This window comes from Bactrocera tryoni, chromosome 3, assembly GCF_016617805.1.
Source record: "Bactrocera tryoni isolate S06 chromosome 3, CSIRO_BtryS06_freeze2, whole genome shotgun sequence".
In the NCBI taxonomy this organism is placed as follows: domain Eukaryota; kingdom Metazoa; phylum Arthropoda; class Insecta; order Diptera; family Tephritidae; genus Bactrocera; species Bactrocera tryoni.
This window is the reverse complement of record NC_052501.1, coordinates 75,363,808-75,390,239: the sequence shown is the minus strand read 5'-3', so window position 1 is coordinate 75,390,239 and position 26,432 is coordinate 75,363,808. Positions and strand designations below refer to the sequence as shown.

The 26,432-nt window shown below is 33.0% G+C and overlaps 1 protein-coding gene across 1 annotated transcript in view; it reads right to left on the bottom strand.

The window, feature by feature from the left end:
- LOC120771104 (heterogeneous nuclear ribonucleoprotein L) overlaps positions 1 to 26,432 on the bottom strand; it is a 300,298-nt gene that overhangs the window by 54,086 nt on the left and 219,780 nt on the right. Inside the window, 1 exon segment of the mRNA XM_040098946.1 lies at positions 6,425 to 6,472. Within this exon segment, the coding sequence (XP_039954880.1) occupies positions 6,425 to 6,472 (48 nt within the window).

Here is a 26,432-nt window from a genome sequence, read left to right as displayed (position 1 = left end):
AAACTGGCTGGCAAACTTAAAATATCCTGTTCAGGGTATACAATTTTTTATTAAGCTGTAATAATTGCGTTTCTATTTTAGGCATTCGGCAACGAAATTTATTTTTAAGCGCCCAAAATTGTCACAGCTGTGCGCGCTGCGTCGCTACTCGTGTTGACTGCTATTGACTCATGTCATTTAGAAGCTCATAAATAAATCACGACACTGTAATGTATGACTTTCTGTAGGTATTTATTATTATTTTTATTGTTGTTGTTGTTGCCAGTGTTTGCTTTTGTTTGCTTGTTAAGTATGACCTTTGCGCTTGTCACTTGAACTGAACTGTGTGCGTAAGTGCAGCTTTAATTATGAAATAGAAACAATTGTAGCCGCACACATACACATGCACATAGCTGTTGCGTAGATAAATACACATATATACATAAATAGATATATACATAAATGCGTATATAAGTACAAATGTACTCTACAAAATCCAATCATTAATGGCTTAGCGTGATTGCAGCTTTCGGTCTACGTGTGTGTGCGCTGACTTATGTGTCCATATGTATGTATATATGTATGCGTTATATAAACAAAAAGCAATTAGCGTCACTTTGCTTGCAGTCCCAAATTCCCATGTAAGTGTAAATACTAAATATGTTAGTATACTTAACAGCACTTTGGCTGTGAATAAGAAATTTATGTTATTTATGAGTGAAATGTTTATTGAGAAAGTCTGGTTTTATTGCATACACATATTTAAGATTTGCTTAATAGTGCTTTTAATTTTAATATTTAGCTGATAAATTAATTTAATTAACTCATTATATAAATTTATTGCCTATGTGGGCGTAAAATATATTTTCAGCAAATTTTTTTTCTTTAGAAAAAATAAAAAATTATTCATAACTGCATTTTTGTGTGTATATATACTGAAATTTTAATACTGGGTGCATAATCTTAAACTTTGGTGGGTTGGACATATTTTGAAACCCACAATTCAATATAATAGCCGATCAAATTTGAATCGGACTGAATCTGATAATTAAATTTTTTTTAGAAAAAACGTCCGTTGCACCTTCGCAAATATATATGTATAATGCCGCTCACAAGCACGAAATAGTCCTTACAAGAACTCGATTCAGCTATATGCTGCAGTGACTCGATCTGAACAATTTTTTTGGAGATTGCACAGTTGCCTTGGACCCATGCTAAATTTGGCGAAAATATCACGTCAATTAAAAAAGTGTCCATACAAGTACTTGATATCAGTCGTCTACTTTGTATGAAAACTATAAGCTATAGTGATCCGAAATGAATAATTTATTCGAAGATTACTTCATTGAAAATATTGTAGAAGTGTTTTGGGCAGTCAACTTTATCACAAACACAAGTATTTGAGGAATACAAAGCATTCAGTGAGGGCCATGAAGTCATCGAAAATCGAAAAAGTGCCGTATGCGAGAGGTCCATTCACCTCGGTTAATGACGATAGCAGCAAAAATGCTAAAGAAAGATTGGAAATCATCGTGTTGACATCAGAGACATAGCAGAGGATCTCAACATCTCTTATGCAGTATTCACTCAACACATTCTGGTTAATGTTTCGGGTATGAAGCGTGCCAATGCTAGACTCGTACAAAAATATCAGAAGCTTTTGAAAAAAACGACGTTGAGTAGAGGTCGAAAAAGAGTTGCTGGACAATGTTGTTGAGAACACTATATGCATCAAAAAGCATGATTAGAGAAGACTAGACGTGGGATTAACTGTTAAAAAACTTAGCGAATGACGCTCCAAAAATTAGGTGAAAACGTAATTGGCTGGAGGTACTGAAGGCCATCCTAGTCGAGGCTTATAATAATTGTATGGAATATGATTTATGGCAGTCTGGTTCAAATTTGATCAGATGGTAGCTCTACTTCGAATAGAGCTTTTAAAAAGACGTGGAAAATGGACACTATAGCTTATACAGCTAAAGTTTTTTAAAGCTTATAAAGTTCAAAATTTGAAAAATATTTCGATGAAAGCTTTCAAAAATCTTTTAGAAAGTTTTAGGTTCCTGCAAATTATTACAGCACAAATTTGTTTTAAATAATTTTAATAAAATCTAGAAATATAAAATATTGTAAAAAAGCTAAAAAAAAACTTCGAATAGAGCTTCAAAAAAGCTCTGCAATAGTATACCTTTTAAAAAAAGTTAGTTAAAAATGTGAAATTAATTTCGATGAAAGCTTTCAAAAAGCTTTTAAAGGAACTTTATATTTAAGCAAACTTTTATAGCACAAATTTGTTTTTAAGAATTTTGACAATTAGATTAATAAAATCCATGAAAAGAAATTAGTAGAAAAAAGCTCGAAGAAAGCTCTACTTCGTATAAAGCTTTTAAAAAGTTCTACAATAAACTACCTTTTAAAATATTTACATAGTTGAACATTTTAAATTTATTTTGATGAAAGCTTTCAAAAAGCTTTTAAAAAACTTTAAATTTAAGCGAATTTTTATAGCACAAATTTGTTTTAATGAATTTTGACCAAGATTTTAGTGAAATCCATAAATAGAAATTTATCTAAAAAAGCTCGAAAAAGCTCTACTTCGTACAAATTTAATTAATTTATTTTTATTTTATTTCAATACGGTTTACGTTTAAGTAAACTTTAAAAACACAAATTTGTGTTACTGGATTCTGACAAGAATACTAGCAAAGCACATATGTATGTAGATATAAATAAAATTTAAAAAGCTCAAAAAAGCTCTATATCGTAAAAGCTTTCAGAAAGATATTGTAGAGTCAGATTTCGAGAAAATTAAAGTTTAAAATTTGAAATTTTTTTTTCTGAAAAAAGCTCCTTTAAAGGTTATACGTAGACTCTTTAAAAAACTAAGAGGCTTTAAAGCTTTTATGGAGTTTTCATTTATTTTTTATACCAAAGTGATAGTAAATTCCAAAAGTAAATATATTTTAAACTAGCTAAAAACAATATGTCAAATTGAGCGCTATAAAAATCAGTGCTCCGAAAGCTGAACCTTTGTGCCAATATCAGTATTCATATTAAAAGCTTTCAATATTCTATTAAGCTATAATTACTAAAACGCCTTTTAAAAAACGGTACCCAACAAAATCCAACATAAATTAAGTTCCATAATAATTTCGCAAAATGTCCTTTGCAGCTTCCGGCAAAATGGGAAATTAAATCCGTTTGCCTTGCGACAGCGAGTTTTGCGATAAATATGTACTTAGTCATTGCGAAAGCGACTAATAATATTTTAATATTGCAGAAAGCTCTTACAAGCGCAATAAATATGCACGAACAGATTGCGCACAGCAGGAGCGGGTAAGAGATCAACGAAAAGGAATGGTGCAAGTTCCGAGCAAACGTTGAAGACTGATATGCTAATGCAGATAAATATTTTGTAATGTACACTTGAAGCTTTTAAATCAACATTGCGAGCGCAATGAGGAAGCGGCAGCTGGCGACGGCGGTGGTGCTGCTAGGTGACCTACAACAAATAGGCCACAACACAAGCGCCTGCAGGTCGAGCGGCTGACTACGTTGGTTGCAGAAACCGAAAGTTAGTGAATTCTCGAAAATATGCCACGGCGAATGCACTTGGGAAATTGAAATGTTAATGGAAATGGAAGATAAAGCGACCTGCAGGTATCAGCTGAGCTGCCAAAGCGGCTAGAGGCCGAGCAAATGAGGAAGGGAGCGAGTGAGACTTGGAGCTGATTTCAGGTGGCACCTATTGAGGCCAATCGGCAGCTGGTCGTCTGGCAAGTGGAGTGGGCGACAGACACAAGTGTGTAAATAGCTATGAGTAATTCAATTGCCAGCAGCAAAGTATAAAAACAACGAATACAACAACAAGTGAATTGTTTAAAGTGGATTATCTCATTGCCACTGAGCAAAGAGTCGACGGTTTGGGCGGGTGGGGTTCGGTGTAGTTTCATTGGCAGCTTTTATATGCCACTTTGCATATTCAAGTACATCTATCTTCGTGTCTGTCATCAGACTGGCATTAATTTTCTGCCATCACCAACCCCCCTCACACTTTAAATGATAGTGATTCCCTTGGGGAGAATATTATCTGCCGCTTTGATTTGCTTTCTTTCACTGGGGTAATTTCATTAAAGCATGCATCGGGCTAATTCAAGAGCAACTTCATTAAAAAAAATTGGTTTGTACATATGCATGTGTGTGTGTGTATGTGTATATGTGAGCATATGTTCCTAATGGTCATTGGCAGATTTTATCTTTTGCTTGACAGTTGGAATTTAATTCGAGATTTTGAATGACTTTGATGAATTCCTGCCGAAGGATATCACACATACCTACATACAATTAAACCGATATGAATCACATATGTACATACATACAAATAAACCGATATGAAGTACTGCACGTGGGAAAATTAAAGCGGATATACATACGTATGTATAAACTTAAGCGAAGAATTCTAAAACAGCACATTTTTTTCAGAAACATATTTTATTTATTAAAATTTTTTTTAAATATTAAAAAAAAAAACTTTATTTTATGTATAAGTAAAATATATATTGAAAAAATATTAAATCCATTTTCAAAACCATTTTTATTTATTTTTTTTTTTCAAAATTTAATTTTTTTTTCAGAAATATATTTTTTGAATAAAAAAAATTTTAAATATTAAAAAACTTTATTTTATGTATAAGTATAATATATTTAAAAAAAATATTAAATCGATTTTCAAAATCACTTTTATTTATTAATTTTTTTTTTTCAAAATTTTAATTTGTTTGTTTTTTGTTCAAAAACTTTTTCCAAAATTTTTTTTTCAAATTTTAATTTTTTTTTCACAAATTTTTCAAAAATTTTTGTTTTTTTTTTTAAGTTTATTTATTTATTTATAATAATTCATATAACAAAAAGAGTTTTATTATATAAATACATAAACGCAGCACTGGCTACGAGGCCTTCAGCTGTTAAGTTAATTTATATTTATAAATATTATCATTTTGCAAACTAAAAAAATATTTACTGTTACTCAATTTTTCCACACTTTAAAATATTTAATTATGAACTTTTTAATAAAGAAAAATTCCAAGCTTTCGTTACAGCACTTCAAAAAATGTCCAAAATTATATATAAAAAATTTACAAATACATGAATGTTGCTGTATACTTTATAAATATGTCACTTAAAAGATAAAACGCCTAAAAGTATGCTTCGAAGTACAATTTCGAACAGCTGAAGCAGCTTGTAGACACATAAGAAACGTTCTAAAATATTATACGAACTATTTAGGGTAAAAAATTTAACATATAAAACATATATATCAAAAGGAAAATCGCCAAAAAGTATGCTTTACGGCAAAAGCAACTTGTACAAACATTAAACCAATTGTAACATTTTATGCGCAATTCTCGTTTTTTTAGTTTTCTAATTTTAATAATACAACTTAACATAAGGTATCAAATATCTTTAAATTTGATTAGCGCCTAAAGGTATACCTCAAATGGAAATTTTAGTTTAAACAATTTATATTAGCCCAAACGAAAATATGAAGATAATTTTTAAACTAATTTAAATAAACAAAACTTTAGTTAAATCGCCTAAAAGTATATAAGTAAGTAAGATTTCAAACTGTAAAATCTCATTTATTTTAATTTTCTTATTTTTATAATACAGCTAAACACAAAGAAGTATCAAATATTTTTATATCATATATCAGTTATTCAAGTCAAAATATGAAATTTGTGTACTTAGCGCCTAAAGATATACCTCAAAATTTCAATATTCAAATTTCAAATAGTGTAACTAATTTATATTTACACAAACAAAAAATTAAAAAAATATAAGTAAAAAAACAAATTTAGTTCCAAAGGCAAATCGCCTAAAAGTATAGCACGATGTAAGATCCCGAAAAAAATACGAAAAAATTAACAATTTTTTCAATTCAATATTTTAAAATTAATTTATAAAACTAAAATAAAAAATGTCAAAAATCAAAACGCCTAAAAGTATACCACGAAGCAAAAAGTTTTAATGATGAAATCAACTTGCCGCTATGATAATCAATGAAAATAATTTCCAAAGTAATATTAAAATAAAAACTGTACTAAATGATATTTAAAAGGCACATCACCTAAAATTATGCTTCAATAAAATTTATCAAACAATAATAGGCACATTTTTAGGCGCAGTATGAAAATATACGCTTTGTTTTTAAACATAAATTGTGTGTAAAAAATTAAAGAACGTACGAAAATAAGTTGAATTATTATACGCAAAATGCATGCAACGATTTAAACTTCATGCTTTTTGCTACACGCAGTCACACTGGGCAATACAAACGTCAGCTGTTAATTCGAGCTAAATTTCAAATGAAAAATCGCCTTATATACTTATGTAATTCTGGTTAATATTTTCTTTTAATAAGTGTAATAGAAAAATGTGTACTTACTAGTACTATTTGTGGTGGTAGTTATGAAACTATTTTGCTGAAACTTACCTGAAAAGAGAGAGAAAAGAAGAAATGAGTTTTGATAAGCAGATAAAATGCTGTTTTTTTTAATAAACAGGGTATATAAAGAAATTAAATATAGGAAAAAATATAATAAAATAAATATACATATATAATAAATACGTATATAAATATATAAATTAGCGTAACGAGCTGAGTTGATTTAGCCACGTTCATCTGTCTGTAAATACGCGAGTTAGTCACTCAGTTTTTGAGATTTTAATTTGAAATTTTGCACACACTTTTTACTTCACAAGAAGCTGCTTATTTGTCGAAAACGCCGATATCAAACCACTTTAGCATATAGCTGTCATACAAACTGAGCGGTCAAACTCAAGTCCGTGTATGGAACAACTTTTTTATTTTATGAGCTATCGTCACGAAATTTGGTATGAATTACTAGCTATAGCTATGCTACAATATCCACAAATTTTTTTAAAATCGAACTACTATAGCATATAGCTGCTATACACACTGATAGGTGAAAATCAAGTGCTTGTATGGAAAACTTTTTTATTTTATGAGATATCTTAGCCAAATTTGGCGCAAATTATTTTCAATAGGAAAGCTAAAATATCTGAAGAAATTTTTCAGATCGAGCCATTATAGCATACAGCTGTCATATAAACGAATTGATTAAAATCAAGTGCTTGTATGGATAACTTTTTTGTTTGAAGAGATATCTTCACAAAATTTGGCATGAATTATTGCCAACGGCAAGGTTACAATATCTGAAGAAATTTTTCAGATCGAACCGAATATAGTTGCCATACGAACTGAACAATAAAAATCAAGCTCTTGTACAGAAACTGTCTTTTTTTAAGTGTATTATAGCTTCGGTGCAACTGTTCATCGTTTGTTATTGTTTTGAATATAAAAATATACATTTTTAGAATAAAATAGCATTAAAAATACATTATTTTAATAGCATGCGCCTTAAGGTATGCTGCGCAACACAAGGTAACAACTAAAAGCAGGAAAAAATTTATTTTCACAACTCAATTTTCTAATGTTTCCAACACTTCAGCTCAAGTGTGCAGCGAATCATGGAGCGCCTGTTCTATTTGTGCGCAACTGCCGCATGTGTGCTTATGTGTGTGTGTGTGAATTGCGCCTACAATTGCATGTGTTTACTTGGCCGCTGCTGTGGCACACTTGACCCAATTGCCAACGAAGTAAGCGCGTGGGCATGGAAGAGAGTATAATGTGTGCACGGATAGCGGGAAAAATCTAGAATGAAAGAGGACAGCCTTGCCACAACGTGTGTCTAAAGTAGGAGGCGCTTCCATTACAGAGCTGCCACGCGACAGACAGCTAAGCTGCAATGATTGCAATAACTGCTTACACACAACCACACTCATCCACATGCATAAACGACATATGCGCATGCAGATTGCTTGTTATTGTTGTTGTGCAAGTACACATCAGCGCTGAACTGGCAGTGGGTGGATGCTGTCGAGTGCTTTTCACTCCGCACATTTGTCATTACGAACGGATTCATCTTCATCGGGTGCGCCACGTTGCGACACCGCGCTAGATGAGAAGCTTTACAGGACTGTATCTGTGTGTTTGGGTGCGTATGTGTGCGTGCATATCAAAAGAGTTGTAAAGATATCAAACTTCCTGCATAAGCTTCAGATGCATTCCTGCATTAAGCAGCAAAACTCGACGGCACACATATACACTCATACATGTGGCATAAGTAGCATTTATGCATATGTACGTATTTGGTAGCGTAGGTCATATGCCAAGCGTCAAGGAAATCACCTAATCTCTGTAATCGGCTTTTTTCTATTTTCAAGTACATTAAATCCAAGTCACCAGCTGTTGACAGCTGGCGTTTCATTCAAATTGCATTGCATAGCGCAGCGCAAAAGGCTTCAAAGTATTGAGTAGCGAAAAAAAATGAAGGCATTGCGTCACATAAGTGTAGTTTGATCGCCTTCATATAGGCAGGCATTCAGAAAATGTATTTGTAAACTGCAAAGCTGACCTTCGGCAGTCGCTTAAAGCTTTAAATTGTGTTAATTGCCTTATCAAGCATACGCTCAAGCACGCAAGAACAAGTTTCGAGCTTAGCATTAGCGGCGCTATTCTCAAATAATTTAATAATTAGCATGTAGAAAGTTTTAAGTAGAGATAATCTAAAAATTGGCAATATTTTTAGAGTTCAAGCATTGTATCAAGCAACAAGATTTAGTGTTAATTTGTAATTTGTGTAAACTTTATAATGAGATCAAAAGTCGGTTTGGCGCAGTAATAAATCCTAGACGACGCCATCATTCAAGCATGCCCTCAAGCATGTTTTCAAGCATTTAAGTAGTCTTTCAAGCAACAAAAAGTTACTTAATTTTGCAAAATTTTAGAGTTTAATATTTTTAAGTAGAGATAAACCGATAATTAGCAATATTTGTAGAGTTCAAGCGTGCTATGAAGCAAATAAGCTTGAGTATTAATTTGTTAGATTTCATATTAAGACCAAAAATTTGTTTGTCATAGCAGAAAATCGTGAAATAAATAGTACACCAGGATTTTAATCATTCAAGCATGCTTTCAAGCAAGAAAATGTCATTTAATCTTGCAAAATTGTCACTAAGTCAATTTGACGTAACAGAAAATAAGCAAGAAAAATAGTCGACTCAACTTTTAATAATTCAAGCATGTTTCAAGCAAACAAATTTTACATAATTTTGCAAAATTTTGGAATTTTATAGCCGCAAAATATGCACAAATCTCAAAGCAAGTACGTCGTGGCAAGTTTCGAGCATTTTAAAATACTATATGAAGATTTTTATCATTCAAGCATGCTGTCAAGCAATAAAATGTCACTTAATCTTAAAATTATTGACACTAGGTCAATTTGGTGTAACAGCAAATCACAAAGAAAAAAATTCGACACAGCTTTTAATAATTCAAGCATGCTTTCAACCGTTCAAACAAACAAGTTATCTAATTTTGCAAAATTTTAGAATTTCATACCCGAAAAGTACGCATAAACCTCAAATTAAATGTATCGAAGCACGTTTCGAGCATTCAAGCACGATATTGGGCAACATATGATTGCTTGGAAATACGAAATTTAATTCTGCCTTCACAAATAATGGAATTGTAAATATAAATTTTTGCAAACATGATTGTTGTTGATGATTAAGCAAAAATCCATAAATAATATCCCTTAACACTCGTAACCTTTTTTTTGAAACTGCTGCTTGATAAGCTATTAGTGCTACGAAATAGGTAATTTTTACAACTTTGATGTTGATATGTTAATTAAGAAAGCGCTAAAACAATATTTTTTGTTAAAATGTAGTATTTTTACAGTCAATCATAAACAAGCATGTCACAAATCCGCTTGTTTACGATCTCTTTACCCAATACATTAGTACTGAAGTAATTATACATATACTATGTACATATATTTTACTTTTAATCACTTAAAATCAGTGTTCAAGCATAGCGCCTGCAGTTCAAGCATTTATCAAAATACACTAAAAGTTTTCTAAATGATCCCATCGTGCATATCTGAGATTGCAGATCTTTCAAATGCATATTGCGTTAACAATTATTTGAAATTAGTGTTCAATCATAGCGCTCGGTACGAAAATTTACCAAAAAATTTAGGGTTGAAGCATTTTAAAGTAATTCTTAGTACATATTGTGCTATCAGACACTAAAAATTAATGTTCAAGCATGGCGCCTGCAGTTCAAGCATTGGACAAAATACACTAAAAATTCTCTAAATAATCCCAACGTGCATATTTATGGTTGCAAATCTTTCAAATGCATATGACACTATCAATTATTAGAAATTAGTGATCAGGCATACCACTTGCAGCTCTCGGTGCGAAAATTTACACAAAACGTTACAGATGAGGCATTTTAGAGTAATTTTAGGCAAATAAATTACTTTCAATCATTTGAAATCAGTGTTCAAGCATAGCGCTGGCTGTTCAAGCATTTGCCAAAATACACTATAAATACTCTAAATAATCCCAACGTGCATATCTGTTGTTACAAAATATTTTTTTCTGCTTTAAATAAGCACTAAAGCTTTTAAGCTTCCATTTTTTGTCCGTTTAAGCTCGTAGCACGTTTTGACCTTTTTTGTGGTTTCCGCTAGTTTGTTGTGCTTTTTTAGGCTCTTCAAAACCACGAAACCCGACAACATATATAACAACATTAATGTTTAATGTAAGTATGAGAGATCAAGCCGTTTTTCGAAAGCTCTCAAAGGCCGCTTCCAGTCACTACTTCAGCAGGGCACTACAACGTTAATGAGTTTCAACACCTACCGAGTTTAAGGGCAAATATAATATGCATATGTACCATACATGAGCTATGAACTAAGAACATATGTATGTGCTTATATCACACTTATGTCGAAAGCTCATAAGCTGCGGTTAGCCGCCTGCTTTAATTCAACACAAGATATGCACATGAACTTTCTTTACAAATGGTACACACTTTAATTCCGTTTTTTTGGCGCACACATTTAATTTAAGTTTTTATTTCACTTAGCAAGTGGTGGCAAAGATAAATATAATTTTCTTCAGCTTTTTGTAAGCATGTGAAAGCTTTTTTTCTTAAACAAAAGTAAAATTTTCACCCTTTACATCCATTTAAACACACCGTCTCTTTCATAATCACTTCGTCACCTTCATAAGTGAAAAGTTTTAAGAAAGTATGGAAGCATAAGTGCTTTTTAAGGTCATTTGAGGGTAAGCTTTCGCTGATCACATATACATATGTATGCTTGTATGTGTATTTTTCTTTGCGTGTGCTGGTTTTTTCATCATTTAAGTTTTTGTAGCACTTTTTAATTTAATTTTTTATTGCAACCATCTCAAATATGCCCGTTAATTCATCACTTTGATGCCGCAAATGTCTTTTGCAACGCTGGCAATGATTTACGGCGTTAAGTGAAAAGTTTTTTCGGCGACAAAGTGTTGGAAATAAGAAAGTTGCATGCGAAGCTAGGCAGCTGTGGCGCTAAAAAATAGTTGAGAGCGCTCAAGGCAGCTAGCATAATAATAAAAAACAACTGAAAAGAATTAAAACTGAACAATAAATGCAGCTCTTGCATACTTTTGGGCGCAAAGATAATTTTTTTCTCTTACTAGTTCTGAGAAGGCGTGAGAATGCATAAATAATTCAAATATTAATGGGTGAAATGGCAGTTTTCAAATAATTAAGTGTAAGGTGCACTAAAAAAATGTATACATATAAGTGTGTATGTAGTATATCTGGTAAGATTCTTAAGTAGCTTAAGTCTCCAGTTGGGTTTTTTATTAGAATTTATTTTTGCAGCGATATTTTTTTTAATAAATAAATAGAAAATAATGTTTATTTACAGAATTTATTATACTCTAATAATCAGTGCTGCATTTTGAAAAATTGTAGGTGCCCTTGATACCGTTGACGTTGCCAGCAGGGTCTGTGAGAAAAGGTGACTGGCGATAAGGCATAGTTTTCTGCTAAAAATTGTTATTTTTTTTATTTTCTAATTTCCATTTTAATTTTTTTTAAACTAATTATTTTTAACTAATTTTTATTTAATTAATTTAACAATATTTAATTACTTTTTTTTTAATTAATTATTTTTGAAATTATTATTTTTAAATTATTTTTTTAATTTATTTATTTTTAATAAATTAGTTTCAATTAATTTTTAATTAATAAATATTTTCTTTAATCAATTATATTTTTTTAACTAATGAAAATTAATGAGGTACTTGTATATGGATGGAATGCAGAGCATGCGAGGAGGATGATGAGATGAAAAATAAATAACCTTTGCGAATGTACACCTTCAGGACGGATGAAACGGGATTAATTCTAGGGTTTTTAAAAAAAAATTGGGTAGCTGTGGTTGAAAAAAGTCAGGCTTTCACACATTCAAATAAAAAAATAAAAAAAAAATAAAAAAATAATAATTAATTTAATTTTTTATAAACTAAATTTTTAGCTAATTATTTAAATAATTTTTTTTTTTTTAATTTTGATTAGTTATTTTTTTTAATTAATTATTATTTCTAAGCTAATTATTAATTTATTATTTTTTAATTTGATTTGTAATTAAAATTTTATTTATTTCGATTTTTGATTAATTTAAATATTTTTGTAATTTTTATTAGTTTATTAGTTTTTTGAATTAATTATTACTTTTAATAATAATTCTTTTAAATTTTATTTTAATTTCTTAAATAAATTTTAATTTAATTTTTATTAATTAAATTAATTCTTATTTGTTTATTCTTTTTTAAAATAATAATTATTTTTAAGCTGATAATTTATTCCTTTTGAATTTGTCTTTTTTTATTTTTTAATTGATTTGGCTTAAGTACCCTGACACAGGGTGAGCGCTATTTTTAGACAGCTCAAAGCGTTTTCTGGCTTTACTTTCGCAACTGTTCGTTTTTTATTTAATTTATTTTTGTCTAAAATTTTCTTTCCCTACAACAACAGCGCTGCAGCATCAAACTAAAATAACGCAAGCTATCTTTAGTATTTACAATTTACAACATAACAACAAAATGCTGAAATTCTAGTAATGATTATCTGCATGTTGTTCGGCATTCGAAATGTAAACATCTTCCTGTCTGGCTGTCTGTCACTGTCAGCGCAGCGCTGCGCCGCCGACACGTTGACAAATGACAAATTCGCAGTTTTCACAACAATTTTTGCTTTCAAGACTCGGTGCTAGGTGCTTGTTGCGTTTGTTGTTGCAAGTGACAACAGTCGTCGTGATCGTGCAACGTCTGTGCACGGTCAACTCGTTTGCGACATAATCGAGGGAATTTTAATTTATCAGCAGTAGGCGACTAGGAGTGAGAGAGAGGGCAGTGTGATCGCCAGAGATGCTTCTAATGCAGTGATAGTACATATTTTAGAAAATTTGCTTGCCTAAGGCGAGAGCTAAATGCATTATTAGCGACTGCTAAACATTCTTGATTGGCTTTGGCAAAACTATTTCATGGGCACAGTGGTTGTTTTATGGTAGAAAATAATGAAAAAAATTAAAATATAATAATAATTGAAATATTGGCGAGGAATTCTTAATTGGAGTTATACTAACAGTATATGTATATATATTGACTTTTTTGTGGAACAAATATAGCTAAAATTATATAAAATAATTAAATTTCAGAAAAAAATAGTTCATAGAATCATTTCTATAAAAATTGTTCTCTTCGTATTATTTTTACAGCATGAACAGCTAATAATAAACCATACGCAAGGCGTTTAAACCTTTGTTGCCTACATTTAGGCGCTATCGTATAAATAGCTTGGCTGTATAATAGTTTTCAAAGGCAAAATATGTTTATTAATTACGCATATACATATGTATCATGTTTGGTATAAAATTTTATATCTACATATGCATGTAATGAAATTTTGCATACATTTAGGCGAGTTTATAAAAGTAGGCGATTAATTTGTGAAACTTTGACGAATTGAGTAAAAATATCATTTTATGATAAAAAAAATAAAATGCAGCAAATACATTGCCGTTAATCGAGTTGAACATAAAATATGTAGTATACATTTCGGCGTGCCGAAAAAAAGACTTTCGCTGCGTTAAATGTGAAAATTATTGCGTTAAAAAATATATGAACTAATTACGAGATTTGCGGTGTAATTTTGCCCCAAACATTTTCGAAGCGAAAAAGGGAAGGAAGATATATTTATTTTTCAAAACTGCCTAAGCGAAATATAGAGCTTGGAAAGAAACGCATGGTTAGAGAAAGAAACTTTCTAAAGCCTTTACAATCACTTGTGTGGTAAGAAAATACGTTTTTGCATATACATGTGTCAAATATATATATATACATACATATGTATGTATATATATTTTAGCAATACAGCACATTAAATATTGCCTACACTTAGGCGCACTGCGAGAAATAAACCGGAAACTGATTAATAATTGATTTGGAATTATATCCTAATTTGATTTTAGGGGAGTATTAATTACAATTATTATTAGCTGGCAATAAAACACATTACATGTTGCCTACATTTAAGCGCACTGAAGGAAATCCTGAAAATGCCAAAAAAATATCTTATGTGACTCTCTGCTTTAAAATTGTATTAAAAATACTTATTATTTTATTTATTTGCCTAAAACAATCAAATATTGTTTACCTTTAGGCGCACTGGGAATATTCCAGAAATACATATGTATAATAATGCACATATATATACATAGGTACATATATAATTGACTCTTTAATTTAGGGTGAGTATTAATTACAATTATTATTCGCTGACAATAAAAAAATATTAAATATTGCCTACATTTAGGCGCGCTGAAGGAAATTCCGCGGAAATGAAAAAAATTCTCCAATCTTGTTGTTTGTCTTAAAAGAGTACTAAAAATAATTTTAATTTGCTTGCAATAAGAACACACGAAATATTGTCTAAATTTAGGCGCTTAAGGAAATACCGCGAAAATGTAAAAAACAGCAGAATGAGCGAAGTCCAATAAAGTTTTAGAGAATTTCTTTAGTTTTCTTCATTTCTTCAGCATTACTTTATGTAATATATTACATGAAATATTGCCTACATTTAGGCACGCTGAAGGAAATATTGCGAAAATATAAAAAAATGAGCGAAGCCCAACAAAGCTTGAGACAATTTCTACAGTTTTAATTTTTTCAGTAGTATTTTATTGAATAGAATACATGGAATATTGCCCACATTTAGACGCGCAGAAGAAAGTATCATGAAAATGTAAAAAAAAAGAACTTACTATCGCACTAATTAATTACATATATATCAAACTAAAGGCTTTAAGGCATTACCACATCGCTGCCGAAGTACTATATTGAACTTCCTTAACTCGAATGGCTATAATCCACAAAAAAATACGAGTTAGAGAGACTTCGAGTTATGGCATGGAATTTGTATAAAATTTAATAGAACTCAAATTAAAGAGTTCAAGTTATGAAGAACTTCGAGTTATGGAAGTTCAACTGCATATTAATTTTTTTTTTGGTTTGCTGTTTTATTATAATGTCTACTAAAACTAAATTTCAACACTATCGATACACTGTACGGCATGCCGAAATGCAAAGCACTTATTAATTCGACACCTTTTGTTGTCTAGAAACCTCAAGTTGCCGCTTCACTGCCTTTGTGATGAAATTAACGCCTTGAAAAAAGTACGCACAAACACGCGCAAATACTTTAGCGCGCTGCATTTTACAGTTAAATGTCTGACAGCGCAATAATCATGCTTTGATCTGAAGAAAATTTAAATAAAACCACTAAACTTGCAAGCGTCAAATAAAATAATGAAAATGAAAAGTTGCAGCAGCTCTCGAGGCGAAGACAGCAAGCTAAGCAAATTGCAGGCTAGAAGTGTTGAAAGGAGAGAGAAAAAGAAGAGAAAGAAGAAAGCAGGGAAAACACAATTGCGGCTAAATTCCTGGCGCTCAAACTGCGACCGAATTATTATAAAAAAAAACTATTTGCTTAGACACCCACACACACACACGTATACATACAAGCACACGCACCCGTGTTAGCGCCTCGAAGAGCATCTCAAGCGCCAGTCATCAGCAGTTGTGCAATTTAATGAGTTTTTTAATTGAATTCGCCGCTGCGAACACAAAAAGAATCGCTTCAACACCACAGCGCCTCAAGCACGCCGCGCGCACTGCGTACAAAATGAGCACAACGCTTACGCCGAAGAGGCGGAGCAATGAGCACCGAGCACTGAGCACTGAAATGCAGCAGCAGCAGCCGCCGAAGTTGTGAAAGCATTAATAAAATATTATTCAAGTCATATGCATTGCACTTTGCAGCAGCGGCTTCGCTGCAGTGGAGCACTAAAACAGTTGTGGGCTGCCGCTGCGGCTCGCGCGTTGATTACAGGCGCGAGCACTTCAAACGCACTGCGAAAAAATACTTGCTCCTTGCTATACGTGTGTGCGTGTTCGCATGCGTGTACGTCAGGAATTTTTATAACACTGGCGGATTTTTTAAATGCAACCATGCGTTTAATGACGCTTCTGTTGGCGAAAGCTCGCTTTAAATTCACGGCTGCAAGTCGGGCGTGCTTTAAGGTGGTGTTAAAAGAGTGATGGCTGCGCGTGTGGCACTGTGTAGGTGGGCTAGAAGTTGCACTATGGAAATGTGGCTTCTAGTCCTTACAAACAATGGAAAGCAATAAAGGAGCTTACGGTATTGAAAAAAAGCAGGTTAAGGATTGGAAAGAAATGAATCGTTCATAATGAACAGCAAACGTGCTTATATAGACGATAGCTTATGAAGGTGAAGTTGACAGAGAGTGGCGAAACGAACACACAACTGATGGCGAATAAGTTGTAAATACGCTTTCTGGTTTAGAATTCAACTGGTTAACAATTTATTGAATTGAAAATGGTACTGAAGTACATAAAAATGCTAAACAGGGCTGTCGTTGAAAACTAGCATGGATCCTTGAGCATCAGTAGAAATTAACTAGCCGATCTCGTGGCGAAAGAACTTGTGGCAATCAGTTCGATAGGACCTCTATACTTTACGAGAGGTGCTACGAAAAGAGGAAAGCGACAGTAAAAAAAATGCCACTGCCAACAAATGCCTCAGCTTCGACAAACGAGGCTGTTTCTGAGGGAGCTCGTTTCGTGCAACTAATCGCTTTTCCCAGCAACAAATCAAGGAAAAACATTCTTTAGGATTTTTTGTTTTTTGAAGTTCATCGTTTTAAGTCCAATTTTCGATGACTCGTTTGAACATTTCGACTGGTAACTGGCGAATGACACGCGTGATGTTTTGCTGCATGGCTTGAATCAAAGCGGGATTATACGCATATATGTTACGTTACGACTTTACATATCCACAGAGGAAAAAGTCTAACGGTGCGATATCACACGATCATGTTGGTCAATCGACCGTTTCAAAACACGAAATTATCTGCTCACCGAAGTGTTCGCTCAATAAAACCATTGATTGATGCGATGTGGGGGGAAGTGGCGCCGCCTTGTTGAAACCAAATGTCGCTGAAATCACAAGCTTCAGACAACAAACAGTTGGCTATCATGAAATATCTTCGCTACAGCGCCACATATCGTACAGTTTTTGTTTAGAATATTTGCAAGGGTGTAGTTAAAGCGGCATATTTCATATGAGAACGTCGACGTATGACAAAAAATACCTTTAGAAATACAGCGCCATCTAAGGGAGCTTTTCTGTAATGCGATTATAAAGTTTTCAAATATATTACAATTCAATAAAATATACTTTCTTTCACTTCGAAATATTTCTAAGTGATATTACTCACTGTTTTACCAACAAAAACATAACATACAGTTTTTATAATCGTAGAAGCATTTTAAATATGTAAATATGAAACCCGTTATGTAAGCGCCGAACATTAAAAATTAAACCACAACGAAGACGAATGAACTCGTTTGAACCTTTCACTGCAAATTTGCGCCACACATTTACATACTGCCGTCCTCGAATAACGCAAACAACAAAAGCAACACAGCGATTGCACAAAAACAACAATACAACAACTTTTACTCCACTAAAGTAACGGTAGAAAGCAAATAAACGCATGAAGCCAAAGCGCCGAGGAAGCTGAAGCAGACGAAGCGGACGAAGTAAAAGCAATAACAAACAAATGTGAATGCGCATATAAGTCGACGGCAACGTTGAAGCAAAAGCAGTGGAAGAAGTCACTTTTGCAGCTGGTGGCAAAGTTGTACATTTAATTGCCACAAATCTTCCGGCTTCTGTTTGTTTGACTTTTTGCGCGCGGCAAGGCAATAATATTATTGCAAAATATGCAACATTTATGCAATAGCAGCAAAAATCAACAACAACAAACACAACTACTGCAACAATAATAAAAACAGTGACAACAACAACAAAAACGAAAACAACAACAACAATAGCAACAACCGTGTTAACTACCACAAAAACGAAAACAACAAAAATGAAAACAACAACAACAAAAACGAAAACAACAACAAAAACGAAAACAACAACAAAAATGACAACAACAATAAATCAGCAAAGGAGCGACAAACGAGCATGCCCCTTCAATCACGTTGTTTATTTTTTCCTGTTGCACGCGTACGCAGATTATGCAACAAGCGCGCCAACGACACGCCAGCAAATAAAGGAGCGCAAAGCTGAAGGAAATTCGCAACTGATAAACATTTTTCGCATGCAACGACAAGCACATATAGTTATTTCTGGTTGTAGTAATAGTTGTTGTTGTTGTGTTGTGGCAAAAACAGTTGCGCGCTCCATTTTCACTTTTATCTTGGCCATGCAGCGACATGTTGCAAGCCAGCCACCAGACGTGTGTTAACAGGTAAAAACGCTGTTTTCTGCTGCCGCCACGTCACCCCTCCCCCCAACCCTCGCACCACAAGCATTTTCCACCGCGTTGCAGTTGCGTTTTTCACATACGTCAGTTGTACGTTGTTGCTCGGGTGTGTTTGTGGCAGCAGTGGCAGTTTGCTTTTCCCTCCCCTAACAACCTGTCGCGTGAAAAACCTGCTCCAATTTGTTGTTGGCAATTAAGCGCATGTGTTGCAAGATGCATTATGTGTACAGACACATACACAAGCGCATGCTGTTGTACAAGTTTGTCCACCGCTGCGCAGCTTCTTGCTTTGAGGCCAAAGCGAAAAATGCAAATGTCGCAACAACTCCATACTTTTACGTGTTGCCTGCCACATGCCGCATTGTTCACCCCACTTTCGCCGTCTTTCGCTTAATTTTCCGGTATTTTCCTTTATAATACTGTTCCATGTCTAGCTGTGTATGGCTGTGTTATACACTTTTCGATACTTTCCGTTACACCGTTGGCGGGCATTGAACGCGTTTACACGCTTTCGCGCTCAAGCTGGACATGTTGGTGCCACCACTTCGATGAGCTGCCGTAATAAAGTTGATACAAAACCGTGAATGGTGTTGAATTGATGGCGGAAGCGATTTCAGTAAATTAAAAAAAATATATATATAAATAAAAATATAAAAAATAATTAAAAAAATAATTTAAAAAAATTATTGAAAAAAAATTATTAAAAAAAATTAATTAAAAAATAATGATTAAAAAAATTAAAAAAATAAAAAAAATAATAAAAAAATAATTTAAAAATAATTAAAAAAAAAATTATTTAAAAAAAAATTAAAAAACAGTAATTAAAAAAAATAATTAAAAAATAATACCTAATTTAAAAAAAATAATAATAAAAAAAAAATATACATATATGTTTCAACTATGTATGTATGTATAAATGACACAGTTTTCGAGTTATCGATTTGAAATTTGACATACTTTAACCTTTAGACCTTTTCTCTGCAAGAGCCTGTTTTTTTCTTGGCGCTATATGGCACTATAGCATATAGCTGTCATACAAACTGAACACTCGGAATCAATTACTTGTATGGAAAACTTTTTTATTGGTCGCAATATCTTCAGGAAATTTTACCCGAATTCATATCCAAATCAATGCTACAATCTCCGAACAAATTGCTGAGAGTGACAGTTGGTTCGCCGTGAACGTTTTTCTCTAGTATAATTTCTGCACCTCTGCTAATGGCATAGACCGACCGCAGCTTGAAAACTTGGGCACTGACAGTTTGACGTGGTCCGATTCCATCTGCCGTTTTCGAGCCGTCTGTATACCATTCTATTTTGCTCCTTCGAAGTTACTCTTTAAAGATGAAAGCCTCCCATACACTTTTGCAGCCCAGTGGGACTTTGAATCCATTTTTCATAAGTATATTTTCTTGGTAATGTCGGCTGCACAACATTGCATTGTGCACCCAGGAAGATAATCCTCAAGGATGGAGTCCACCTTTTCACTTAACAAGCCCAGTGAGACTTTGTATAGTACAATTTCTTGCTAGTTTCGTCTTGCGGAAAGAGTAGCCAGTTCTAACCATGATATTTTTCATTACATTTTGTGTCCATTTTTTGACTATTAAATTCAAATATTTTGCACATATGTGTTGCAGCTTCAACTTGTTTGAGTTTTTTCTTGCGGAAGTCATCACTATTGTACAAAATACTTTCTAGTTAGCCTAGTTATTTGCAAGTCGAGCTATAAAGGATTCCCCGATTCGCTACTAGATCTCCTTCATTACCTCAGAGCTGTGGTGCGTCGTGTTACCTTATTAACAGAAAACTGCTATACCAAACTAGAGAGGGATCACGACAGTTTGCGGTCATGTCAAGAGATCAAACATGCATTCTAGGCCCAGACTTGTGGAACATCAGCTACGACGCTATATAAAATCTGGAAATGGCAGACGAAATGTACTAAATTGGCTACGCGGACGGCATTGCAGCACTAATTATAACATGAGACACAGTAGAAGCGTGAAGAAAGCTTAATTAGATCATGAGACGGGCGAAAGCAAATCTCGACTCACACAACCTCCAGCTCTCTAAGGAAAAAATTGAGATACAACTGCTTACAAATAAACATATACACCTCGAAAAGAAAGTATGCAAACGACTGAAATTGTTAGAACACGAAAAGCAGTAAACTAACTAGGCATAAGACTGAACCCCAACCTAACTCTCTAGGTACAAATCCAGCACGCTGCAGGAATGGCAGTGAAAATCAGCTGCCAACTCAGCAGACTAATGGCCAATATAGTTGCTGCAGCTAAGAAAAGAGAAAGCTCTTAATGTCAATAACCGCCAGCGTCTTACTACTCGGAGCAGAGATTTGGGCAGATGTGCTTAAAAAAGAAAAACCAACGTAAGACAAGTGACCAGTTAAAAAGAATAATCAACGTAAAACAAGTGACCAGTGTGCACCGCACCATAATAAGAGTTTGCCGCAGCCTACCGAACAGTGTCAGGTGATATAATATTAGTTAAAAGCGGAAATGCCCCAATTGACCTACTGGCCTACGAAAGGAAAAAAGCTGTGGGAGTTAAAGAAGGCATCCGAAAATAGCAAGAGCGCAATAGAACAAATAAAGAAAGATTCAAAAATAACATGGCAACGAAGATAAGGGATTGAGAGTCGCGGTAGATGAACGGCCAGGCTAATAAAAGATCTAAACTTATGGACAAGCCGTAAATTCGGAGAAGTCGATTTTTACACAACTCGGCTGTTAACTGGTACAGTTACTTCAAAAGTACCTCCACAGAATGGGAAAAGTTCAAGAGCCGTCATGCCTATACAACGACGCGACAGAAGACGACCGGAAGGCATTTTCCACCCTCTCACCTCTCTTCATGCCTCGCTCTTCAAATAAATGACATTTCCTTTAGAAGCGGATTAAGGAATCCTTTATATCTGAATAGCAAATAGATGTCTGATAGTATTTATTGAATCGAGTAAATCATATTCAGAATATTTTTTATATTTCCTCCAATTAACAAAAAATTTATTTTAAAAAAATTTACATGCCCTCAGCACACGCGGCAAATGAAATATTCACGCTTATCTGCATAATTTGCGTAAAAAGCGAAATAAAATCAATCAATTTACATAGCTCTAGTGCTTTTTATGGCAACACACACGCATTTCAGTGTGATAAAAATAAATTTATGAATAAATTCGTAAATTCCCGCCTCGGAAATAAAGCGATGAAGAGCGAAATTGCGCCGACTCATGCCAAAGGGCGCAAATAAATAAAAATACACTAAATTGATTTTCAATAGTGCACATAATTGAATATACTTGTACGGATATAACATGGGCAAGCATAACAAAATTATTAAAAAAATAGGGGGAAAAAAATATTTAAAAATATTAACATTGAAAAAAAAACGATTGAAAAACAAGAAAAGTGCAAATAAAATAATATTGCGCAATGGGAAAACAAAATTGACCTCGCGCCTGCAATTAAAGTGTTTTTCGCGCGGCAAAAACCGCCTGTGGATTCAGCGCCCAAGCGTTGGAAAAGCAAATATGAAAGCGATGGACGCAAAAGACAGCGACCGCGTAAGAGCGCGGCAAACGCGTAGAGGTGGAGCGCGCGCGGCGCGGTTGGTGAGGTGTTTTGCTAGCGCATACCGGCGCGGAGGCAGCGCGCGTTTGCACATGTGCGTGCGCGCCTACGCAAATGCAATGTGTAAACCGTTACGTGTGCTGCTGGCATTGACCTCTTGTGTCAAATGAGATTTCGCGCTTTGGAAAAACAAATTTTCCGGTGGCGCGTCAATGACAGCCATGCAGCTGACTGGCAACCATAGCGTTGTGTGTTTGCGTAGTCGTTGTTGTTGTTGTTTTTTGCCAGACCAGTATTTCGCGGCTGGCGCTTTCAATTAATGACAAACAGCAGATTAAGCGGTCAAAGTCAATGTGCAGGCGGCAATGAAAGCAACCGTGGGGATTATAGCTGAGTTTTGGGGTGCCAACGCGTGCGATTTTTGTTATTGTAATATACAAATACGAGTTTTCAGCGCTCAAGTAGCGTCAATATTTTTGAAATAGCATAGCGCGCATTTAAAAAGCGTACCAGCTGGAGTTTTGCAGCTACAACAAGTTTTTGTTGCAATTTTTGGCGTCACTGACACACTGTTGTGTGCGCTGACAAGCTGGCGTGACGCTGCTGCTGCAACTTTTCGCAAATTTTCGATTTCAACGCCACTTTTCTTCTACACGTTTTGTAATCGATGATTGTTAGTGGTTGCTGTTGTTGCTTTTGGCACGCAGCAAATTATTTTGCAAATATGTGGACACAGTTGCGAATTGATTTGAGGCGGAAGCAGAAGGCGCACAGACGGCACAGGCACAAAAAAATATTTAATAAAACGTAAAAATGTTGCAATCTCAAATCGGGTGCAATTTTACGCGAATCTATGCATTTCCATTATTGTCAGTTCCGTCTTCTATTTCCTTTCGTGCCACACTTAAATATTTTCATTTTCGCTAAATTCAAAAGAAATTTATTTTTTCTGAAAAAATAGTTTGAAGCTGCAGCAAATATATGAAATTTCCTATATGTAAGAATGTCAATATATATCTGGTATATACATATGTATGTATGTATATTTTTTTAGGTTGTCAAATTTCGTTTATTGCTTTGCCGTTTTTGAGCTATTTTGACAGATCTCAGTGCTGCCAGCAAACAGCAAAATAAACTTGTCAAGCGTGTGTATTTTTACAGCTGTAAATTGACAAATAGCAACAACTACAAAAAATAACAACAACAACAATGAATAACAACAGAAAATACTTTAGCACAGTATATGAAGAAATTTCAATTGGATTGTTGTTGCCACAAAATATTTATCATGCACAAGATATTTATCATGTAAACAAAAATTCAGAAAAACAAAACACACAACGACTTTAAAAAACTACTTTATTCCAAAAACAATTAAAAAAAAACAATTTATTCCAAAAAATATTTTTTTTTCCAAAAACAATTTTTGCTCAAGAACCAATTAAAACAATTTTTTTTTAAAGAAACTTTTTACAAAAAAAAATCAAAAACAACTTTTTCAAAAAAAAACACTAAAAACAACTTTTCTAAAAAAAAATAACCGAAAACTTTTTTAAAATTAAAAACGACTGTTAAAAAAAAATTAAATTCAAAAACAGCATTTTAGAAAAAAAAATTTAAAAAAAACGACTTTTTCGAATATAATTTTTTCCCAGATAACCTTTTCCAACAAAATTAATTTGTTTCTTAGAAAGAACTTTAAAAAACAGCTCCAACAAATTTTGAAAATTTGCTTAAGACAATTAAATAAAAACTAGTGAAAGAAACACGAACAACAAGTTTTTAACACAGAATTTGAAAATATTAATTTAATTAAGTAAAACCTTTAGTTCAAATATAAAAATATACAAAAATAAAAACAATAAAAAAAATAAAAATAATAAAAAAATAAAAAAAGGTTTTTGAAAAAAAATTTGAAATTTCGTATTTGCGTAGAACTTAAATTTGTAACACAGAGAAACTGAAGCTTCGAAAAAAACCATTTGGTAAAAGAAATGCGAGCGATAATAATTATTTTCCAAACCAAACTTCAAAAACAAATTCAAAAGATTTTGAAAAATTATAGACAAATTATTTTTATTAAGTAAAATCTGTAAATCAAATTAAAAAAGGACAAAAAATATAAAACCAAACATTTTGGAAGTTGTAATTTAGAGAGACTTCAATTTTTCACAAAGAGAAGATAGGATCATGACAAGATGATTGAAAACTTCAATTTTTAAAGAGAAAGTGAAAATTTTCCGAAGATGCAAACTTTAGTTTTCAAAGAGAATGTGAAATTTTTCCGGAAATGAGTTCTGAAAGCTCATTAGCGTGGAAGCTCATTAGCATGAAAGCTTATTAACATGACAGCTCTTCTGCAGAGGTCCCGGTTAGCATGAAAGCTCTTCAGCAGTAAAGCACATTACCATGAAAGCTTTGTCATGACAGCGTTCTTTATATAATTTGTGTTCAGAATTTCTATAAAAAATATTTGTTACAGTGTTAATTTAAAAGCTTTAAAGCTTACTATATATGATACTAGAGATAATATTTTTCAGATTCTTAGCATCGAATACTAAATTGAAAACTAGAAATTGAAGCAATAAGTAATTTTTAAATCTTGGGAGCTTTCAAGCTTTTGTATTTACAGAGCTGATATTCCAGTATCACCATAATTGAGCATTATAGAAATTCATAGAAGCAATTAAATTAAAAATTAATTTTCCAGAAAGAAGTCACCAATTATAAGCTCGGAAGCTCTTTTAGAGATACAGAACGCGTTAACAAGTCGGTGCATACATATTTATGTATATATAGAATAATTTCAGTAACTTTAATACTATATTATTTTGATTACAAATATATCGTGCCAAAAATTCAGGTATAAAAGCTCACAAAAGCTTACTATTTAATTTTTCAACTCCAGATCAACCCAATTCTTTACTTTCATTGCCATAATATTTTAAGCTATAAAATATTGTCCCATATTATTTGCTACAGTCAGTAGCCAACTTCCGCTACATATTTTAAACCCACACTCCAACAATTCCTTTTTGTGTGCATTTCAAAAATGCGCCTCGTTTGACTCCATATTTCCGCAGCATATTTGTCAGATGAGCATTTAATTGCAAATCCATATCCATATTTCAATTGCACACGACGACATAAGGAAGCCGACAAGGCGACGTTGCACAATGCGAGGAGCGCAACAGGAAAGGAGAGTCAGCTCCGGGCGGCAGTTGGTGAAAATTGCATACCGCAGCATATTTGCGCGAATAATAAAGACGGCTGACTGCGAGCGCATCCAATATGAATATCGCATGCGACATAAATCAATGTGACATTTATGGTTGGTTGGAGGAGGCCTACCACCATTAGAGGCACCACCACCACCTGCACCTGCACCATTTAAAATGGCAGCTGTGGCAGTGAGGTTGTGCAATGCAATGCGAAGGTGAGTACAACGTTGACGAGGTGGGGTAAAGGTGGTTGAGGAGGGGATAAAACGGAAATTCGGAGGGATAAAAAGGAGTGGAGAGGGGGAATTTCAGGTGATTTAGTTAGGAAAATGTGGAGGTAAATTGAAAGTCGCTTAGAGTTGAAGCTTATATAGGAATATCAACTCCGAACTAAATGAATTTAAAATTTTTGAAGAAAATATAGATTGTAATTAAAGTAATTAAATTACAAAAAATTGTATGTTAATTAAAAAAAAATTATGAAAAATAATACATTAAATGTCTAATTAATGAAAATATACAAGAAAAAGGCAAAAATTATTTAAATAATATAATTAAGTTAATTAAAAAAATTAGTTCATTAAATTAATTAATAAATAAAAATTAAATTTCAAGAAAAGATTTATATAATATAATTAAATAAATCAAAAAATTAATTAATTAAATTAACGAATTAATGAATTAATTAAATTAAATTAAATTAATGAAGTAATTAAATTAAATTTCTTTATTTATTAAATAATATTATTTAAATATTTTTTGTGCACTAATTTTTTTTTTAATTT